General features: G+C 38.5%; 1 protein-coding gene across 6 annotated transcripts in view; it reads right to left on the bottom strand.

The window, feature by feature from the left end:
* The window catches only part of CDK14 (cyclin dependent kinase 14), a 322,044-nt gene that overhangs the window by 155,229 nt on the left and 145,855 nt on the right, over positions 1-20,960 (bottom strand). For 5 of the 6 annotated variants that reach the window (XM_054815552.1, XM_054815558.1, XM_054815555.1 and 2 more), the window contains 2 exons: positions 16,995-17,057; positions 4,008-4,131 (listed from right to left, as the gene is read on the bottom strand). In XM_054815552.1, the coding sequence (XP_054671527.1) occupies positions 4,008-4,131; positions 16,995-17,057 (187 nt within the window). The remainder of the gene's footprint in view (positions 1-4,007; positions 4,132-16,994; positions 17,058-20,960) is intronic. The other variant, XM_054815554.1, reaches the window with a different exon arrangement.

Genomic DNA, 20,960 nt, shown 5'->3' on the forward strand with positions numbered 1-20,960 from the left:
TCAAGACAAAGAAGTCGTGGAGCACCTCAGCCTTATTAGAGTCTGCTGTGACTAAATCACCTGCTCCACTTAGCACTGGGCCTACATTTTCCACAACCACTTATTGCTTCTCTCCCTCACACTCTTCCAGCATCTTACCTTCGCCTTCTCACCATCCTGCTGTTGCCCATGTCCTCCTTCACCTCAACACATTTTCCTCCCAGATGCCTTAATTTCCTTGCAGAGTTTCGGTTGCTACTATCTAAACCATTCCAACACCCCAGACCCTTCTGCCTGTGGTCACTCAGAAGCACCCTCAAGCAGAGTCAAAGATACATGCCTGGCAGAGCTTGTCTGTTCCTCTGCTGTTTTCACCTATATTTGCTCCTATAGTCTTTGGTATGTATTTCTAAGAGGTTCAAAGTGACATTTTGAAAATAAGGGGTCACTGAAATGACATATGGCACCGGTTATAATATGTTCAATATGAATACAGATCACATATTTCTTTAGATAACTAATCATCTGATTGGAACTAACTCTTGAAAATAAAAGATATTCTTAGAGTTCAGTCTTTGAGTTCATGCTCCTATCCACTGCCATACAGCCGTTCGACATTGTTTATAGTTCAGATAAATGCATTTATTCTAGAACATCCAAAAGCCAAATAAATGCATCTGTATACAGTGCAAAGTTAAAGTCTGTGTGATAACTAGCATTAAGCACAAGGCTCTATCCATTTAAGTCTGTAATTGCTTATGGTGTTACTCATTAAAGGTTTATAATACTTTATTTCTATTCAATACAGACATATGTGCAGGGGAAAATAAACAAATCCATAGACAGCCAAATTCACACCACAGGATCAAAAATAATTCTTGCACTTCATTTCATAAGGAGAATTCCTAATATACTTTAATTTCCTCTGTAATTTTAATTAGATTGAAAAAAAAGAATGCAGGAATGGAGTTCAAGGACTATTTTTCATAGCAACAATTATTCAAGGTGTAGTCTCCCCTATTGTATCTTCTCAAGAAAGCCATATTTTATAGCTCATCCATTTTTAATTTGATAAAGGCTCTATGTTCTGTTCTCCCTTTTCATTTGACTGCTGAGTCTTCTCATAAATGTTCATTTCCTAGCAGCTAGAGCACAACGAACAGAAAAGCAAACCACCATTCATCTGAACAAAGACACTCCCACACAGTGGAGTATCTATGTCTGGGAGCCCTGCTGTAGAAAAACACATGCCCACGGTTATTCAAAGATTCCACTTCAGCCGCAGCGCAATGCACTGGCAGGCATGAATAGCCTTTCTTTTACCTTGTTTATTCAAGAACTATGATTTACTACAGCCTGCTTTTAAGTATTTGATATCCTACACGGAGGAGATTAAATAAGCCTGACACCAAATGAAAAACTTTGGCCACACTGTTGATTTTTTGTAAACTTATGAAACTAAAATCTGAAGGTCTTGTCCTTAGAGACTAAAAGGCCTTTGCTCTAGGATTTTATATTTATTGTGCTAGCAAAGTCAATCCTATCTCTGGCAGAAACTGATTTCTTGATAGGTTCTCTCCCGCCTTGAGTGCATTTGAAAGCAAAACACCCATCTCTCTAATTTCCATATTGCTCCTCATGTAATTAATCAAATATACAATCTAAACTGACTTCCTTTCCAAGTGCATTATTGTGAATTAGTCATTCGTGGGAGAAAAACATAAAGAGAAACAGGACTGTATTTTACATCTTGTTTAAGAAGAGTCTTTCGTACTGGGAAGGTGGGCTATGATAATACAGCATTTAAATAAGTAAATATGCACAGGGGTGCACACAAAGAGCACACGGATGCGCTCTCATTTCTCATGCCTCCAGTGAATGAGGTCATGACCCTTTAGACTTTAACCTCATCACTTCTAATTTTTCATCTTGGTTCTCAGAAGAGAAATTTAACCCATCTGGTTTCCAATTTTACGAGGTCATGAGCCATGAAAGAAAATCTAGCTTTAAAAAAAAATGGAGATATATAATCTTCACTCAGCGTATAAGAGTAGATTATGCAGATGTTTCTGTTAGATCAGGACAAACTTACAAGAGGAAAAAAACCCTCTCCACAGTATTACACATTCGTGTCTACTACTGCGTAGTTTCTTTTTTGTTGTACTTATACATCTCTAGTCTCTCTCTCAAAATAATACACAATGGTCAACCTTAAATTCCTGCCAACACAAAGCTGGGAAAATCCTGCCTTTGATGTCATCATTGGGATATTTAGCCTTAGTGCCACAATGACACAATAATATCATCAGAAATGATGGTTACATTTCCTACTACAGCAGGGTGAAAACGAACGTCCCACCTTTTCCCCTGCCCTATGGCAACATTAGGCAATACAACCAGAGAGATCAACCTAAGTCTGAGGTGAACTCTGCATTGATTGGTTCACATCTCCAGCAAAGCATTTAACAGTGCTGGTGAAAAGTGGGGTTTTTTTGTTTTCTTAAAAACACAGCTGAAAAGTTTGCAGCCTTCCTCTCCCCAGCCACAAAAGCCACAGTGCTTTAGCAATTCCACCCCCCTGGCCCACAAAACCCCTACACTATATGAAATACTTGTAAGATCATCTATAGAGTATTCAGTATTCATCAAAGATAGAGCATCATCATCGCAGTCTCTTGTAGGACTTATAATATGGGGATACTTGGAAGTCAGGTAAGTTCATAGTGTTTTATACATATAAATGATACAACAAAGCTAGTCATCTCAAACAGCAGAGCACCTTCAACAGAGGACTAACTCATATTTCACTACAAAAACACTTAATGATTCACCTGTTTCATGTATTTAAGAGATGACATCTCCTAGTACAATGCAACATGCAAGAATGCTTTTGTAAGCATATCTTTAAAGAACTTCTGGCATCTTCCAAGTTTTGAAAAGCAGCAACAGCAAGTGGTATGTAAAACCAGATAATAACTGTTTCTAATACTACTTCTCTAACTGCCTTACAGTCCAAAGGCCAATCAAGTTCTTGTGGACTGTGTCCACCTGAAGTCCTGTTCCCTTCTCCAGCATAGCAAATACACACTGAGCTGTTAATTGCAGTAATGCTAATTAAAAGACAAAAAAACCCATGACTACATTAACAGTGAAATTGCCAATTAGCACATAAGGCTCCCTCATTACTGCTGCTGCATGAAATGTGAAGCCCGATGTGGATAGCAGTCATAAAAATAAAAGACATTTTAAAAAAGCCAATAGGTCACATTTTCAGCTTACTTCAAAAGTTCTGAATCAGTAGCTGAGAAGTTGACCTACAGGAAAGAAAGAAATTCCTACAACATTTTGTAAAAACCACTGCAGAAAAATATTGCCATTTTCCACATCTGCATTCACAATGGTTTTCAGAGGAAACAGTACTTGCCCCAGTGTAGCCGCTAGAAAGTATTAAAAAAATAAATTAAAAAAGGCAAAAAGGCTAACATTTCAGTAGACAGTTTTCCCTGACTTTATACTCCACATAAGGCTTTCCCATAAGGGACTAATGGATACTGAAAGCAGTCCAGGTGATCCTAGTTTCCGTTATTCTTTAGAAGCAGTATTTGTGTCTTTCAGTCTCCTTCAATGACCATTTTATGAAAGTTAATCCAGATCTCCACAACCCTAGAGCTGCTTCCATTAAGTGATTATGCTCTCATATAGTCTGCATTTCCTCAGGTGTCTATTTTTTTTTCTTTTTAAAGGTTTTGAATTCTAATTCAGAGGTCTCATGGTAAATAAAATTGAAATACTTTCAGCATTATCTTCCTTGTGAGAACTGGAGTATATATTTGGTTTTCACTTGCTCCCTTTTAATCAAGCATTTTGTTGACCATAATCAATTTCTTCGCTCAGGAGAAAAATGTGCAATTATCTACAATGAAGAAGGTGTGTCTAAGGAATAGGGTGGGGGGAAGAGAAATCAATGGAACCATCTGTCTGACATTCCTACAACATTATAAGAGACTTGTAATTAACTGCTTGCCTACCAAAGTCTGCCAGCTTTAACTCCCCCGTGTCACTGATCAGAAGATTCTGTGGTTTCAGGTCCCTGTGCAAAATGTAACGCTGGTGGATGTAAGACAGTCCTCGCAGCAACTGAAATAAAAATAACTGAAAAAGAGGGGGACAAAAAATGACCTCTGTTAATATTTTGCATACAACCACAGGTGATTTCTTCACAATATGCAGGGTGCTTGCATATTGTGGTAACATTGTGTCAGAATTCCTCCCAAATTGGCGTAATTCCCACCCAAATTAACACAACAAAATTTCCATCTAAAAAAGACGTACTTTGCAAGGACTAACCCCAGCCTCCAAGCCTTACTATATCATAGATTCAATTTGCCTGCTTTAAAAAGAACAAGAGCAATACAACCATGTGCAGAAGGCTCAATTTCTACCAAATTATAATTATATTCCATTTACCCATATGGCCTTAGAGATTAGGTAGTAGCCTGAAGACAGATGTGTATCTTCACTAATTATAGGAAACAACAGTACAGGGTGGATAGGGATGGGGAGATAAGGCTGGGGGATGGGACATTGGAGCTAAAACAAAGAAGTAGTTAATAGTATAACAATAATGCCTACGTACTCAAGGAAATCTGCAAGTATGACAGGTTTTCTCCTTCAAAGTTTTTTTTTTTTTTTTAATGGGAGTTGCTTATGTATTTTTCATTAGGAAAGAGTAATTCTCACTGAACCTAAAGATGACTTTTGAAACCTACTTATAATAGCCTTTAAGGTTAATTTAGATAGGAACCTAACTCATCCTCCATGTTTCTTTTAACCCTTCACTGGACTCTACAAATGCTTTCCCTAGAGCTAAGCATTGGCACTGTGTATTTTTGGAATTTACAATTATGAACAAAGAGCTGGATGATGGAGATCTTTTGTCCTCTCCTTTTCATCTCCTCTCTCATCATTCTCCTGCATTCTTATTGGCACCTGCTGTGAAAGGCTGTAAGCATTACCCTCATGGATTTTGTCAATACAAAGGGCGAACAATCGTTTCCCAGGAGTTTTCTACACAGTTTTGAAAAATCTCTCCTAATATACAGACCCTTCCTATTGCCTGAAATATTTTAAGAAATACTACAGTTTTTATATGGGAACACAACGATCCTTTACAAAGCCAAACATGGAGGATTCAAGAGTGGACATGGACCTCGTGCCTCACAGCTCAGCGGCCAGAGAAACGTGCTCTCTCAGAAGATGTGGAAACCACACCAAAGATTTGGGAAAATCAACCCTGGCACATGAGAATTTCTAATTAACTTGCAACACAAGCATCCTATTTAGTGACTGCTGAAGTGAGGAGACATTATAAAAAAGGTTACAAAATCTGATTATAGAAGAGAATAAAGGCTGACATGAAAGAAACAGAAATGTCATGTTACTGAAGTTGAAATGAATTTAATTGCATTTCATTTTTTCCCCGAGTACAGACACAATACACTGTATGTTTAGCTATTTAGCCAGGGCACAAAGAGCCATATCAATCACCTTCTTGCCAGGGTTGGGTCTAACAATGTGCTGAGGAAACCTAAGAGCAAAATACAGAAACAAAAGAAAGAATAGCAGGAAAGTCATAAGTAACATGCACATTCCTTTTTGAATTGTGGTTAAAATGGAGCTCATGGTACACAAAAACTATTTCAATAAGGGCAGGAAGTAGAAATGGCTTTCATTACAGCCTTAAAATAAAAATTAAATTCTATTAAATGACTTCAAAATAGTATTTTTTAAAATAAAAAGATAGGGAAAATATCCACTTTGCTAGGCTACATCAATTATATTTAACTTCAAACATGACTTTTAAATATGCAAAGAAATTTCAATTATCATGTTATCTTACAGCATTATAATCTTTATAACTCAAAATATATTTATTAATGCTGGCTTTCATTTGGCTTTAATGCAAAGAGTCAAGTGATTTGACACAATGTGCTATGAAAAAAACCCAACAATTTCACAGCTAAACAGAATAAACGTCTGTTCTTGAGGACAGCTTTGGAATGTAGTTTTATTCCAAACTTGTAGACATGCTGTACTCATCAAGTACTTCCACAAAAGTCAATTAATTCACTCACATACATTGTATCAACTGTTTCCTCCTTGGAGGAAGATCATGAAAGAGAAGGGGAAAAAAAAAATCTCCCTGAATTGGTTAGAGGGTGAACTCAGCCATTGTTTTGGTGCTTTCTCTTTTCCTCTTCACCTTTGTTTTTATTTGGTAATATTAAATGTGAAAAGATTTAAGTGAAAACACAAGCCTAATGCTTGGCAGTAGAGCATTCTGCAAACCACAGGCCCCTTGGGATTGCTTGGGAAGAGAGAACAGTAAAAAAGGCTCTCCATTCCCAACGGTTCCCCACTCCATAAAAAGAAAAGACGAGTTGGAAAGAACCGTTTCTGACACCTCAGGAAACACTTCTGCCTTCTCAGTCAAGTTCGACCCTCCTCTTTGAGGAAAGCCCTCTCCAACAACCTGCTCCACTTCAAGACTATTTGCATTACCTTCACAAGGCCAGAAATAAATGCTAGATGAGGTACCATCACCTCTTACCCCTATACCCGACCTGAAATCGGCATACCACCTCTCATGGCTGTACTCTGATCTTGCTCCTTCCTCCACCTTCTGACCACTATGAAACCTCAGCCTGGGGCTTCTGCAGGGGCTTTTGAACAAGCATCTGAACTGCCATTTCTCCAAGGCCACAGGATGACCAGAGGATAACTCCAAAAGGAGTCAATGGCAAATTCCATATGCATTTCAATGAGGTGGTTGTGAGGATAGAAAGAATACAGATTTGTGGTTCTTGAGTTTTTATGTTAGTAATTTTAATTTTTGCATGGTCATACACAAGGCCATGTAAGTGTTAAATAAGCTCTAATAAACAAACTAGGACATCACTCATGTACAGTTTATAGCTTATTAGTAAGAACAGAGGTTTTGGTGATAAAATGAAACACAAAATGACAAGGGTCATTGCGATAAGAGTTGGAAAAGACGGAAAACAGGAATGGGATTTGTCTCTACAAGTCAGGTTTTCAGCGAGTTTTAACATTAGGAGGCTCAACACTTTACATTCAGACCAAAAAAAAAATTTAATACTTGTGCTTCAGGCCTTGCTTATTTATTATACCATGAAAAAAAGTACATTTTTCCCCTAACAGTTATGCAGCTCACTTTAATGAGAAACATATTTTAATGAAGAATTTTCATTGTCAGTCAGAAAAATGCATGCAGGTCAAAGCTAATTTGGGGTTTATGGACTGTGATATTAAAAGAATATTAGCAGTTCTTAAAACTTACAAGAGAAAGCCCTCAGCTCCACAATAAGGTTAGCACCCACATAATCTTTCAAGTATAAGGCCTGGATAGCCACTTGAGCTACGTGCAAGATTTGACCAAATGCCCGTTTAAACCAATTACATTTTCTGAGAGACTTGCCAGCTGCCTGGATGAACAGCCCTGCTTTCATGGTGTTTTTCATGAGCCTGGGTGAGTGTACAACCGAGACCATTACACGCACACATCTGACAGCTGCAAGATGGCTCATGTGCAGTAGAACGCTTTACTATCTTGTCAGCCTCTGAATGTCATGTAGGATCTTGAGCTTTTCTCATCCAAATGAGCTTATAAGCTAAACACTGACACAGGCCATCAAAACACATCTAACGGGGGTTAACACTTTCTGACTTAGGTTCAGAAAGCTCTGACGAGTCTAGTGATAAAGGGGGATGCTCATGCACAGGTGATCTATATAAAAGTGTTCAGATGACTCCACATTGTTGCTCTCCATTCCCAGAGATGGTAGAGAGTCTCTGGAAAAGGATACTGAGGTAAATGAAAAGCAGAAAGAAATTCACAACGTGCCCAGAGAGATTCTCCAGAAAATGTACCGTTTCCACACAGCGTCTGCTGAGACATCAAGGACCCCAATGACAAGAAGGATGCTGCCCAACAGAACAGACTAATGAGGCCTGTGGGGGCTTTTTTAAGTCAGGAACTGTCTTTCCCTGATGGCACAGAGGGATTTCTGAATGATTTCCTGCATTTGAGCTCCCTCACCACATGTTGTATTCTGGGAATAAAGGGCCTGGCCCTAGATACATAAGTAGAAAGCTATATGGAACCTTTCAGTCTATAGAAGATACACAAAACTCTTGGCTCTGATCTCTCTGCAGCAAGAGACTGCAAATGGAGCTGAGCTAACCTGGACCAGGAGTTTGCATCCGTTCAGAAGAAAGCTGAAAGCACGATTGTATTAATGTACTGGTCCTTTAGCAAGCTCATATTGCTGTATTAGCACAGTTACTTTCAAAAAGTAATACACAATACTGCACAAGCTTTATTATCGCTCATCACTGATAACACCAATGCTCCTGCTTGCTGTATGTACCAAAGCACTCCAGCTGGGTATCACGCAATCATCTGAATTCTCTTGTGTGCATTCAGCATCAATCGATATCATATTCAGTCTTAATAGGCCATCAAATCTAAAAATACCAATAAAAAAACCCCAACCCAGGACACCTCACCTCGTGCTTGCAACCAGCAACCAGAGGATATTACAGGCGTCTGTGAATTATTGGCTATTTACAAAGGGAAAAGGAGGTAATAAATCCCCACAGTACTATCTCCCAGCCTTGGAAATAAACACAACCGAACACAATGCTCAGTTACGTTTGGGTTTACTAGATTGTTTGGGAGTTTTAAACCTACTGGCTTTAAACCATTAACATAAGAAAAAAATACCTGGTAATATGTATTATCACAGAAGCAATGAGAAATGTCTCTGTGCGAGTTCTACTAGCATGTCAAAAGCTCATCAAGCACAATCTTTTTTATCACTGTTGGTTTGCTATTCTTTTCCCTTCTCCCAACCAGGATAACACCCACAAGATAAAATCCAACTTTTCACTTCTAACAATGTCCTGGGGAAATACTGAACTTTTTAGGTCAAAGCTTTGCAGACTCTCTTGCTTAAATTGTCAGAAGAAGAAATTCCAGGAGCAAGGTGTTGACTTGAGATGAATCTGCATCCCTAGGAATAAAGGATCCTATCTGAATAAAAAATTGTTAGCCATTTGAATCAGCGTGATTTTCATGATCATAATAAGCTTTATCTCAAGAAAAGGTTCTCCTATCTGACCTCCCTGGAAACAACTGAGTTCTTTCTCAAAGAATTCTAAAATAATTCTCTCCAAAATGCATTTATAATGGCTTCTAACTTGCTCCTGCATTCCTTACATGAGAGTCTTACCAAAGACGATGTCACACAGAAATGCATACAGTACAGCCGCTGGGAATGTGCATTGTATCATTACTTTAAAAAAATATACTAAAACTACAAATTTTTCCACTTATTTGCAGCAGAATTGCAAAGGAAAGAGATTGGACAGTGCTAATTTGCTAACTTCTATTCTCTTTGATGTTCTTTTAATAATTTTTTGTCCCCTCTGGGTACTACTACAGTCATTTGCAATGAGGAAGGTGTGCTTAATTAACTGAGTATAAAGGCACTCCCTTATGATCAGTTAAAGTCATCTGCTAATGTTCAATAAGTGGAAAACTCTTTCAGATTTTCTCTTCTGAATGGCAAAAGTAAAAATAAATTCAATTAAATTAAATCTCCTTTTCTAACTTTCATCAGTTCATGCCCATGCTGAACTAGGTCAGGGTGGCAATTTGTGCCTCACCAATTTTAAAGACACTGGAAAAAGTATTTTCTTCATCCCTACAATATCTTCATGGTTTTTGCCCTATGTGAACCATGTGGATCATACAGACAATAAATTACACATGCACACACTCCTTTCAGTTTGGAGTTCGCATGTATTTCTCACTGCAGTAAATATAAAAGTGACATTCTTCTAGCATGAATTTTAACACACTGATAAAGATTCTGCGTTTACTGTTCACAGTTGTGCATATTATCAAATCATTACTTCAAGTGACAAGACTGACACAGTAGAGTGAAATGCTGATGCCATATTTAATGTCTGATAACTAAAAAGTCTAATTTAAATAATCAATTCTCAATGCCATGTGTAAAAGACAACCTTAATTTGGTAGTATAACGTTATTCTGTCTGCTGTACACCTGCTTGTTCGCTAAATGAGGAATGAAAAATAGCAGCTTCTCAACCACATTAAACAGCATTACTTCCTACTTAGCATATCTGTTGAAATATATTTTAATTCAACTCTACATCAGCAGCATCACTAATTTCAGTGAGTAGGAGACAGAATTCAAAAGCACGACGATTAGTTTGATTTGCTTCTAGTAACAACTGATAAAATTAAAAGGACCACCACAGTATGTATTCACCTTGGAGTAAAAGTGTTTTCTCCAAACTCCAGTGAGTCAATATGACAGGTGAAACAAGACATGAAAATTCATCACAGCTGGACGTATTATCACGGTTTCATTGCCTAATTCCTGTGCACCTAAGTCTATAGCAGTCAACCTTTTGGTCGGACACCTCTAGTTACACACGTGCCACAGCTTCCCCTACATCACCTGTAATCACACAGTTGTCACACATGGATGCAGGACTGGCCATGTAATTCAACACACGTCTCCCACAAAAAGGGGGACCACAGACTTCTTTGCCACACCACAGAGGTTTATACAATCACACGATGGAAAGAAAACAGAAGCACACCAGGGAGGCCTACATCGATAATACAACTGTAACCTAAAAAACAAAGCATTTTTAGCATACTTTTCAGATACTATGCTTTACTAACAAGCATATGTTTTTATATCTTACTAATAATGAATGGAGCTAATGCTTAGCAAGAGCCAGTACGCAATGCTCTGCTACTGCTGAAGTTCAAGCAGCTGCGCTTCAAATGCAGTAAAAGCCTCACGTGGATGGGATACAGGAGTTGCCTAATCCTTCCATGTTCTGAATACTGAAGCACAAAGGGTAGGGAAGATTAGTCTAAAGCTGTAATCGGTTCAATGATAAATATTTGTGTTTATAAAAGACATCAGATGACAACTACCCTATGGCTTTGACTCAGATAATTTTCACATTAGTCATTAATTGTCAAAAATTATTAATCTGATAAAACCAGACTCAACTTTAAAAACTACAGCCATTAGTTATGGACAATATTCACAATGCTGCAGTATGGAGAGGAATAAATGAATACCGCAAGTCATTAAGTGCCAGAGATTTCTGATAACATCAGATAACATCCACTGTATTTCAACATTTTCAATTCAACGTGTACTTCATCTCGTTTAGGAGGCTAGTATTAAAAGCTTAGTTTAATAAATCCAATAATTTTATCATATCTGATTTTGGATTTTTCTTAATTTTTTTTTAACTTAGAGTGCTATAAAGTTAACTGATCTCTTCTCGAGCCTTTAGCACAGAAAAATGTTGCAGCATCTCATTATGTTTCAATAATTCCTATTAATTGCATTTCTTTTAAACTATTTTTGTAGAAGTTTTAAGACTGAAACTAGTTACCTTTTTTTGCTGAAACTTAAGCATCGTTTTTACAGAGATCATTGGGCGGTCCTAGGACACTTAATACCCAAATTCCACTCCACACTTTGCCACGTACCTTACATGTGACCTTGACAGTCAACTATTTTCTCTGACTCAGTATTACAGTGATAAAAGACATTTTTAAAGGTTGTAGTGGGGGTAGGGCTTAGTTGATTGAGGTTTTGCTTCAAAAATATCCATCAATTATGCATAGAAGACTGCTGTGCCCTGCTTTCTAGGAGCAAGGAAGGCTCAAATTTGAGATGGGTAAGAACTGAAGTCTTGAAGGCTCCTGGGAGAAGGCTGAATATTCCTGTTCCCTGGGAGAAGGCTGAATATATTCCCTACATGCAAAGTTCAACAAGAGGGTCTATTTCTTCTTATCACTTTTTGGCCCTTGGAAGAGAAAAGGTGCGCAAGGAGAAGAACAAATCAGAGAAGCAATATTAGATAGAGTAAGAACAAACTGGAAAATCCTTCTCCCTCTGGTCACAGTAGACAATAGGAGGCTTCCAAGTTGCCTGAAGTAAAAGATTTTGAGAGTGATTAAGAGACAGAGACAGTTTTTGTCTGGTTGACAACCTCGTTGTCATGCAGGCTGGTGTTGCATGGATTGAGGAATAGTGGTCAGAGGCAAGTACCTTTTTATTTTGTCAAAGATATTTTTTCAAATTCAAATGCTTACGCAAATCTATATTACCTCTAACATTGCAAGTAGAGGAAAAAAGGCAGAGAGAAAAATATGAGGATGCTTTTCCCAAAAGACTACAGCTATTTCAATGCAGCATCACTAATTAAAAAGCAAATCAGCTTTCATTAATAGATTTATTTTTAAGGCAGGAGCACAAACAAGCAATGCAGGCATGACAGACGCAAGCTTGAGCTCCACTTGTTCCACCAGTAATAGGAGTTACAGAAAATGGACTCAACTATAAAATAAATGCATCAAAACATAAAAATTAATTTACTTGCATCACTGGGAATGTGATAATATGGAGTAAAAGATGCAGTTAAAATAAAGATGATATTTCAAAGGTTAAAATAAGTTAAGAACAGTTACACTGTCACAGGACTTGCTGACATGTACAAAAAAAGATACTTAAAAATTAAATTATGAATTTACAAACCAAGAACCATGCATGGACAGCCACAAACAAAGGCTCAGGAGAACCAAGAAGATAAGTCAAAAGGCTCGTGGAGATGGCCCTGTACCAGACCAAAAGAAGCACAAATCAGAATGAAGATCATAATAGAAAAAAATCACTGGCAGGGTCAGTTAGCTGCTGTGACCATTAGTCCCCCTGATGTAGGAACCAATCCAGATGTTTCAACTGAGAGTCCAAGAAGTATGAACTATCTCTAAAGGCAGCAACAACTGTAGGCAAGAAAGCCAGGAGTAGAGATTTCAGTAGTCCCGGCCAGGAGGAACAGCATAGGGCGAGTCAGGAGCAAGACTTGTACCTCAGTTTGCCACAGCCGCATTTTGGAGTTTGGCAAGTGCCACACAGTATACACCTGTAAATCAGCTCTTAGCTCCAATCATGTACAAGGCTGCAGCAGTAGCTTCCAACAGAAACAAAATTATATGTGGGGCCACGTACTTAAGATTTATTGCTTGCCTTCAGTTTTGGAAAAACGGAGAAAGATGTCTTCAAAACTAGAAAAGAGAAGATGAGGCTGTGTCTACTAAACAGGGACTTACTGATTACCTTGTCTCTCCTCATCTCTAACTATAATACCATGTACAGTATATTAATATATAGTTATAAATAAATGGCAGATATGCAGGCTTGTTAGTTACCAAAGACATATACAATTGTGTATCTGGAGCTAACGGAGTTTGGAGAATCTATGGATCGAAACATCTGCTTTCTGCTAATTTCTCTTCTAGCTGATAAAGGTGTTGCAGGTACCTAACCGTGTTTATGTCACCAGGATACTGGGTCTAACATTCTCAGGGACAGGTATTTTAAAAACAACTGTAGATAATAACATCTCAGCCTCACACACAAATTCTCTGAAGGGTTTAAAACCTGATGTTATTACTAAGACTTGGTCCTCCACACATGAATTACAAAAGTCTGAAATCATTATGTGTGCATAAATACATACCACTAAAATGCTAAACCTAATACTTTAGGAAGCAATATTTTTTGTTTGCTTAAACATACTGTCCCAAGACTCCTACATCTGCCAAGTGAGACATTCTTCTTTATATTTCCACACACTTATAATATTCTGCTTACTCTTTATTTAAAATATTTAAGTGACAGAAATAGCCTATTTGTAACCACAAAGAAAGGCAATGTCAAGCACAACACCCAAGGGGACAGCAATATGTGTGTCCATCAAAGTAATTTGGATTTTATTCTATTTACGATTCTTCATCTAAAACTAAGCCTGAGGGAACAAGCATTGTCTTTAGCTTGTAGATACGGAGAAAATTCAGAAATATAATTAGGCTGAAGATGTCCTATAGAAACCAAAACGTAAGTAAATAATGGCTTTGATTCTGCATTCCTATAAAGTACTGTTTTACAGGAAGTACTGTATAACATTCTTTGGAAAAAGAAAGATGTGTGATTATGTGGTTTTGTGTTTAGAATAACAGGCAACAAGCCAGAAAGGAGTATCCATCAGCAGGCAATAATTTCCTCAAGAACAAAATTAAAAGGCAGGGGGCCTTTTGTCATACTGGAAGAGCATCAATGGCTTAATCCCACAGGTTAGCCCCAGAGAGCCGAGACTAATTTATTGCTACTGGAATATAATTGCTCAACTGTAAGGTTTTTTAAATGGATTTAGGGATCACATAACCAGTGATTCTGAACAAACACTGTCTAAAAGTCTGACTAAAAGTGAAATTCCTGAAGGACCTCTAGCAAGAAGGGGCTGGCAGGGCAAGAAGGCTCATTAACACGGCTCAGATCAACCCTTAAAAATCAGCTGTAGCTCCACATAGACAACTCTGTCCAGAAGCTAAAACCAAAATAGGTGACAAAGCCTCAGAACCACAATTACATAAGTCAACAAACCCAGTACAGTGCAACAAAGCATGAAGATATTGCGTAGTAACGCATCTTATCTCCTCTGTAAGAAGAGAGGAGCACAAGCTCTCAGTTTTGCATGCTGGTGAAGGTCGGGGAGTTGTTAGCATACATGATTCAGTTCCCTTCTCTCTGCAATTCCTGTCCTCCCAGCTGAAGAAATCACTCTCTTGGGCTGAGCAGGTATTTTTCACTCATAGCTTGAGAGCAGGTATTTCACTGAAAGCCCCAGGCAGGCTGATTCAGTTTTAAACTGGTAGGAACTCAAATCATCATGCTAGGTTTTAATAATTACTGCTACAAATTAAGGCTAGCCTTTGCTGCTGGCCTGACAAGAGAGTCTACTAAATACATACAATCAATTTTCATTAATATTATTGAACAGGAAAAAAAAGAATTTTAATTGTCCAGTGGGATTGCTTATGGTAGAAGGGTTGTTTTGCTCCAACTTCCCAATGTTTTCTGTCTTTTTTTCCGGTTTCCTTTTTATTAATAATCCATCTGGACTTCAAAAAGCTTGAACTAGCAGTACATCAGGACCCCACACCTGGCTACTCAAAGAAATATTTCTAACGTGCCCATAAGCTTCGGAAGTGTTGCTGAACAGTGCTGTTAGATGGTAAAGATAGCCACAGGAATACATGCAGCAAAATTTGAAAGGGAAATGCTGCTGCCGCAGTTCCCTCCGCAGCTCCTGTTTTAGAAGACAGGTATCTCAGGATTTAGAGGAGTGACGCATTAGCAAGCCCAATTATGCACGTACACCTATCCTCCTCAAAGACAAGCTCACTGGGCCTTGATACGATCAAGAAAAAGTGCAGTTATGTGAATTATGAAGTCTTCTCAGCAGGGAACAGTTACAGCTACAATGACTACAGTGTATTAGATCTTGAGCTATACAGCGCTGCAGCCTTGGAGTAGTCTTACAAATCTGAAGCAGCACAAAGAACTTCAAAAGCCGGTCTTAGCTTATCCCAAACCTCAGAGAGCCGAATGTAAAAGTACCCACCCAGGGAAATGAAGCACAAACCCATTCTTTTAACAAGCACATTCAGCACACGAAACTCTGCTTAGGAAACTGAGCAGTGAAGCAAGCTCAAAAGTTTTAGTGTTCGAAAAGCAGGTCCCACCTTACCCACCTTCAGCCGTTTCAAAGTGCCGCACTCACAGAGACACTGGGGAGCTGGCACTGGGAGGAGACCCGGGGGCTTTCCCTGTCCACACTAGCAAAATGTCCGAGTGACAGTCGTACACTACAAGGATGCTATCTTGCTGCATATACATCATGTATTTTTATATTTTTTCTTTTTTAGTTCGGCCAAATATATGCAGTAAGGAAGAATTTTTCTGATTTTTTTTTTAGATGGTAGCCATTCTCAACTAACTTCATATATTGTATATGCCACTCTTCAGTGAAAGAACACAGAAAATTAATCAATCCACATTATAAAACTAGTTGATGTACAACAATGATCGGCTATTGCAAAAAAAAATTTAAAAAATTCTTTCCTTTTTTAAAAATATTTTCTTTTCTTAAACCAAACTGGTCTTCTGAGTTTTCCAGGAAAGAAAGATTTTTTTTTTTCCATGAACTTCTCAATTTCAAGAAACTAAATACTGGAATAAAGCTCTCAGTATGACAAGTGAAGATTTAAACACTTCCAAAGTAGGACAACAATGGGACTGATGTCAAAGTGCAAGACAAGTGTAACAAATATCATCTGGGTGATCTATACACAAACGACACATTCTGCATGTCTGATTGGCTTTCATTTGATGTTAAAATCATTTGGCTGACTTCCCAGAAAGTAAGTGGATCAAGTCTCTACCCATCTATCTTCCCATTAAATCCTGCTAATAAAGTCCCTCCTTCCTGCGTGATGATTCTCAGTATCTACCTTAGAAGGAAAAAAAATTTAAGAAGTGAGATCAGCTATGAAAACGCTTCATTAAAATAAGTGAGCAAAAAGATTGAGGAAGGTCTTATACGCTCATATAAAAAGCAGTATATTCAGCTAATATAATTCGTTGCGGTTCCCTCAAACTCAGTGAACCTACAATGACTTACCTCACTGAAGATCTAGCACTGACAGCCTAAAGCAAGTTTCCTGAGGGGTTTTAGGGCAGTATTGTCTTGTCTTAAGACGTTTGAATGGAGGGGAGGGGTTACCAACACTGTAACACTATTTACCTATATATCCTGGCTCTGAATCAATTCTACAGACTTCACAAGTTATTTTGTGGGAACGTTCAAATATTTGCATTTTTAATTATTTTTAAAGAAAAAATATTTTAAAGTATAGTTCATATGCCAATCATTTTCCCTTTAGCAGATTCAATGAAACAACTGACATGACATTTTACACAGTTACTGTTACTGCCTTGAATGCGTGCTCTTTTTGACTCTTACCTTCACATTTTCTGGATGAAGCCCTCCAGGGTGTTTGTCCATGTACTGACATAAATCAGTGTGCTAAAAGAAAGTCAGATGGAAAAAAGTGTATTAATATCTCTATGACTGCAGCAATAAATATCCTTCTACTTCGGAGTGGACAGAACAAATGGAAAATAAGGAGATTTTTCAGCCATACATGCACACACACACTCTTGTACCTTTACACTCCATTTTATTTAACAACCTTGGTAACTTGACTGATATCAATAGTCACCAAATGTATTTTTTTTTCCCCTAACATCCTGTATATGGTAAATTAATTACTTAAATTTTAGTATCTTTTTATACCTTGTAAATACAATATCACCATCAACGGTATAAAGGTAATATCAGGAAGGAAGAGGAAGAACCTAAAGGGAGAATCCTCAAATGTTACTCTCATTATTCACATTAAAACATTGCCTTTTAAATATAATTTATGGTGATTCTAGATTAAGATGGCTTGATGGTTTAGAAAATAAATCTGAAAGGCATTGCGTATCAGAGTACTGAATGATACTTTCCAGCTCAAAAAGAAGCATATATTATGCACATGTACAGCTATTAATTACAGCTACTCTAGAAAAAAGCTTCATTGAAAACTCAAAACTTTTATATTCCCTGCAAATATACCATATAATGTCTTCAGAAAATAAGCAGGCTTGCAATGTATAGATTAAAGTTATTTTTAATTAGTAAGTATTTATTGCTTTTACTATGGAAACACTATTTTCTCTGATTTTTTTCTCTTGCATTTCTTCACTTTCCTACCAGTCAGCAGCACGCTTTCAGTGAAGTGGCACGTTGCTTCTCCAATTTGCTTGCACAACTCAGCTTCTGGAATTATGTTCAGAATAAACAAAGCAAAAATATGCACTAGATTAACCACCAAAAACTCAGAGACTGACTCTGCCTTCCACATCTGGTTTCTGAACACATCTGGCAAAAATCATGCAGCATTCCTTGAAAAGCTACTTGGCAATACCTGCCTCACATACGGCCTAACTAAATATAGGCAGTTTTCAAGGTGAGAGTTTTGGACAAAAGCTGCCTTCAACATAGCAGGATGGTTTCTCTGCGCAGCAGGATGGTTTCTCTGCGCAGCATTTCTGAGTCCAGGAGCCATTCTCTGGTGTTCTTTTGCAGAGTTATATGGATACAGAGGAAGGTTCACATCTTCTAAGACTCAAAATTTGTGCGAGCCACAACTATTCTGTATAATCTTCTCCTCTGAAGTCATAAACTACGAAAACACACTGTGCATGTAGAATAAACATCGCAATGCCATAAGATGCACCGGTTGATTAGGTTGTGCACTAGCACACCTTTTTTTTCAGGAATTCTTACCCGCTTTCAAGAGAGCGAGCGCCCTGACCGCAGGAAATCGCTTGAGTCCCAAAATGAACAGTGTGAGTATCGCAAGGGCAGGGGGCACGCTCAAACAGGCAAAGTACACTAAACACAACACAACAGAGCTTCTTCCAAAACACAAGCTACACCAAGCAATACTTCAATTAATAGTTAAACATCAGTGAATGCACTTACAAAGAAAATTAAAAAATACATCTCTACTGGTGAATAGTTACTGTCAGTTTATTCTGCATAAAGTCTATGTTTAGCTTAAAGACTTATTCCTGGTTTCTGTAAAATCTTCAGCCACTTCAGGTATGTATTCCTCTTCTATTCTCCCAGTTAAGTTTTCTGGGACTGTATCAAAAAGCCATGCCAAAAATGGACTGGTCATCCTTCAGTATGCATCACCACATTACCCAGTTTTGTCTTGTTTTACTGTACCAACACCAAGGAAACACACTTGCAGAAAGGCATCTGCTAGCCTTGCCATTCATTTGGAAAAACTGACAGCTTTTGAGTACCGACCCCAGCACAAGAGTCTGCCTCTGGCAAAACATCACCTGAAATACCATTACTACAGGTGATGGCTGGTGTCAAATAAGAAGTTTGGGGGATTCCCCCCCATTTTAATGGGTTATGTTACTGAAGAGAAATGCCAGCCTGGTGGATTAACATATTCTTTTTAACTAAAATACAAACCTTTGAATAGTGATAGCATCTGCAGTGCTTGGGAGAAGTTTAAAGAAAAGCCTGAAGTTCCGCTTTAGAAAGCCCGGCAGGGTGAACAGGGCAGTGCTGTCCCATCGCTATCGCGGTGCCTCCGACGCAGCCATCACAGGCCCCACGCAGGTCACCTCCCTCACGAGGGCTGGCTGAAGGAGGAGGATTATTATTTCCCTGCAGTTCAGTCTTCCAGCCTTTGTGGGTGACAGATAACCTGCTAGGTAGGAAACTTACTGCCTCCTTTGCCTTCTGCTGATTTGTGTGATTTGCAACTAGTCGGCTGACAGAAACCAGACCAGAGGAAGACAAACAGAATGCCACTTCTGAAGGTCCCATCAACCCTGAAGGTCCCTGAAGCCCCAGCAACCCAACTGCCCACTAGCTGCACCTTTCTATTCACCAAAAGCTTTCTAAGAACATCCTCTTCAGAGTCACATCACTAGGAACAGCAACAAGTCATCTTTTTATTTCCAATATACTTGTAATGAATTGTGAGGATAACCCCAATTTCTTCCATTTATATTTCAGTTATTATTTGGATGCATTTCCTCCACACATGATCATCAACGATGATCCTGTGCGTGTTATGCATCATTCGCCTCTTCTTCCCACCCCAAGGACCAGGGCAACTGGTAGCCTGCTATAACCTTCTGCATCAGTAGTTCTGTCCTTCAAAAAAACTTCTGGTCACACCTACCTAAAATTCAATGAAAGCAGCAATTTCTACAGAATCCTGGAAACCTTAAAGAGTCAATTGTGCAGCAGTCTTCAGGCATTTATTTACACACACACACACACGTTACAGACACAGAGAAACCTCTACCAAATCTTCATTCAGACAGTGAACAGAAATGGAAAGTCTTTTCTGTTCAAATCTTTCAAGAATTGGCCCTCATAAAACTAAGTTAGAGTTCTTCTCATAAACGCAACTAAACACTATGGTACCGACTGGCAAAGCAACTTATAAAGTTGCAGTACATTATTCCTCACAATGAAAAACAAACAAACAAAAAAAGAAGGTGGTAGCAGTAAAGTAAAGGCAGCATCAGCTGCTCTTCTTTTCCCAAGGTAGGGACTCAATGCACATTGAATTAAATATTAGTATAGCCAGGAAAGCTGCCAGTGCTGCTGGGACAGCTATTTCTAAACCTGTTTTCCCTTTTGGCAGGCAAGTGTCTGCTCCAGTGCTTGTGTGCTCAACTGACATTGAAGATGACAACTTGAATGCAAATTTCAGGAAAGCATTAAAAAAAGAAAACAGAGAGCAAACCAGCAGGTTTTTAACAGCATTCCATGAAATTGGTACCATATACATGAACAGAGTTTTTTTCTTCACGCTATATTTCGAGGTAGAAGGCAACATGCCTTCCCAAGTGGAATGCTGGCTGCAGCTACAGCATGCCATACTCCAACACTAGGGTCTTTGCTGTGGTTACCACCTCGATCTAATAAAATATATACCCTAAAGGAAAATTCAAGATAGTTACATATTGGCAATAACCTAAAACTATCCTGAAACAAGGTAGGAAGGCAAGAAACAAACCAACCAACCAACACATCTCTTGGTCTTTTCTCCACCATCTCAGAGAGTGAGGACACCTCACAGGGAAGCAGGATATGCTGGGAATGCAGTACAGAGAGTTCCAAGTAATTGCAAATACCGTCACACACATCCTGATCCCAGGTGGACCTGGCTAGACCAATTCTGCGTTGAGCTAGCTTTTAACAACTCCATCAGGCACACTGTTAACCCCCAACACACATAAATCACAACAAGCAATCCCATGCTGACAGAACATATGATATTTTAGCTTAAGTTCAAAATCCCATTAATTCCTGCTCTTAACACTCCACCAGTTTACGCAC

The sequence above is a fragment of the Grus americana genome, chromosome 2 (assembly GCF_028858705.1).
Source record: "Grus americana isolate bGruAme1 chromosome 2, bGruAme1.mat, whole genome shotgun sequence".
NCBI lineage: Eukaryota > Metazoa > Chordata > Aves > Gruiformes > Gruidae > Grus > Grus americana.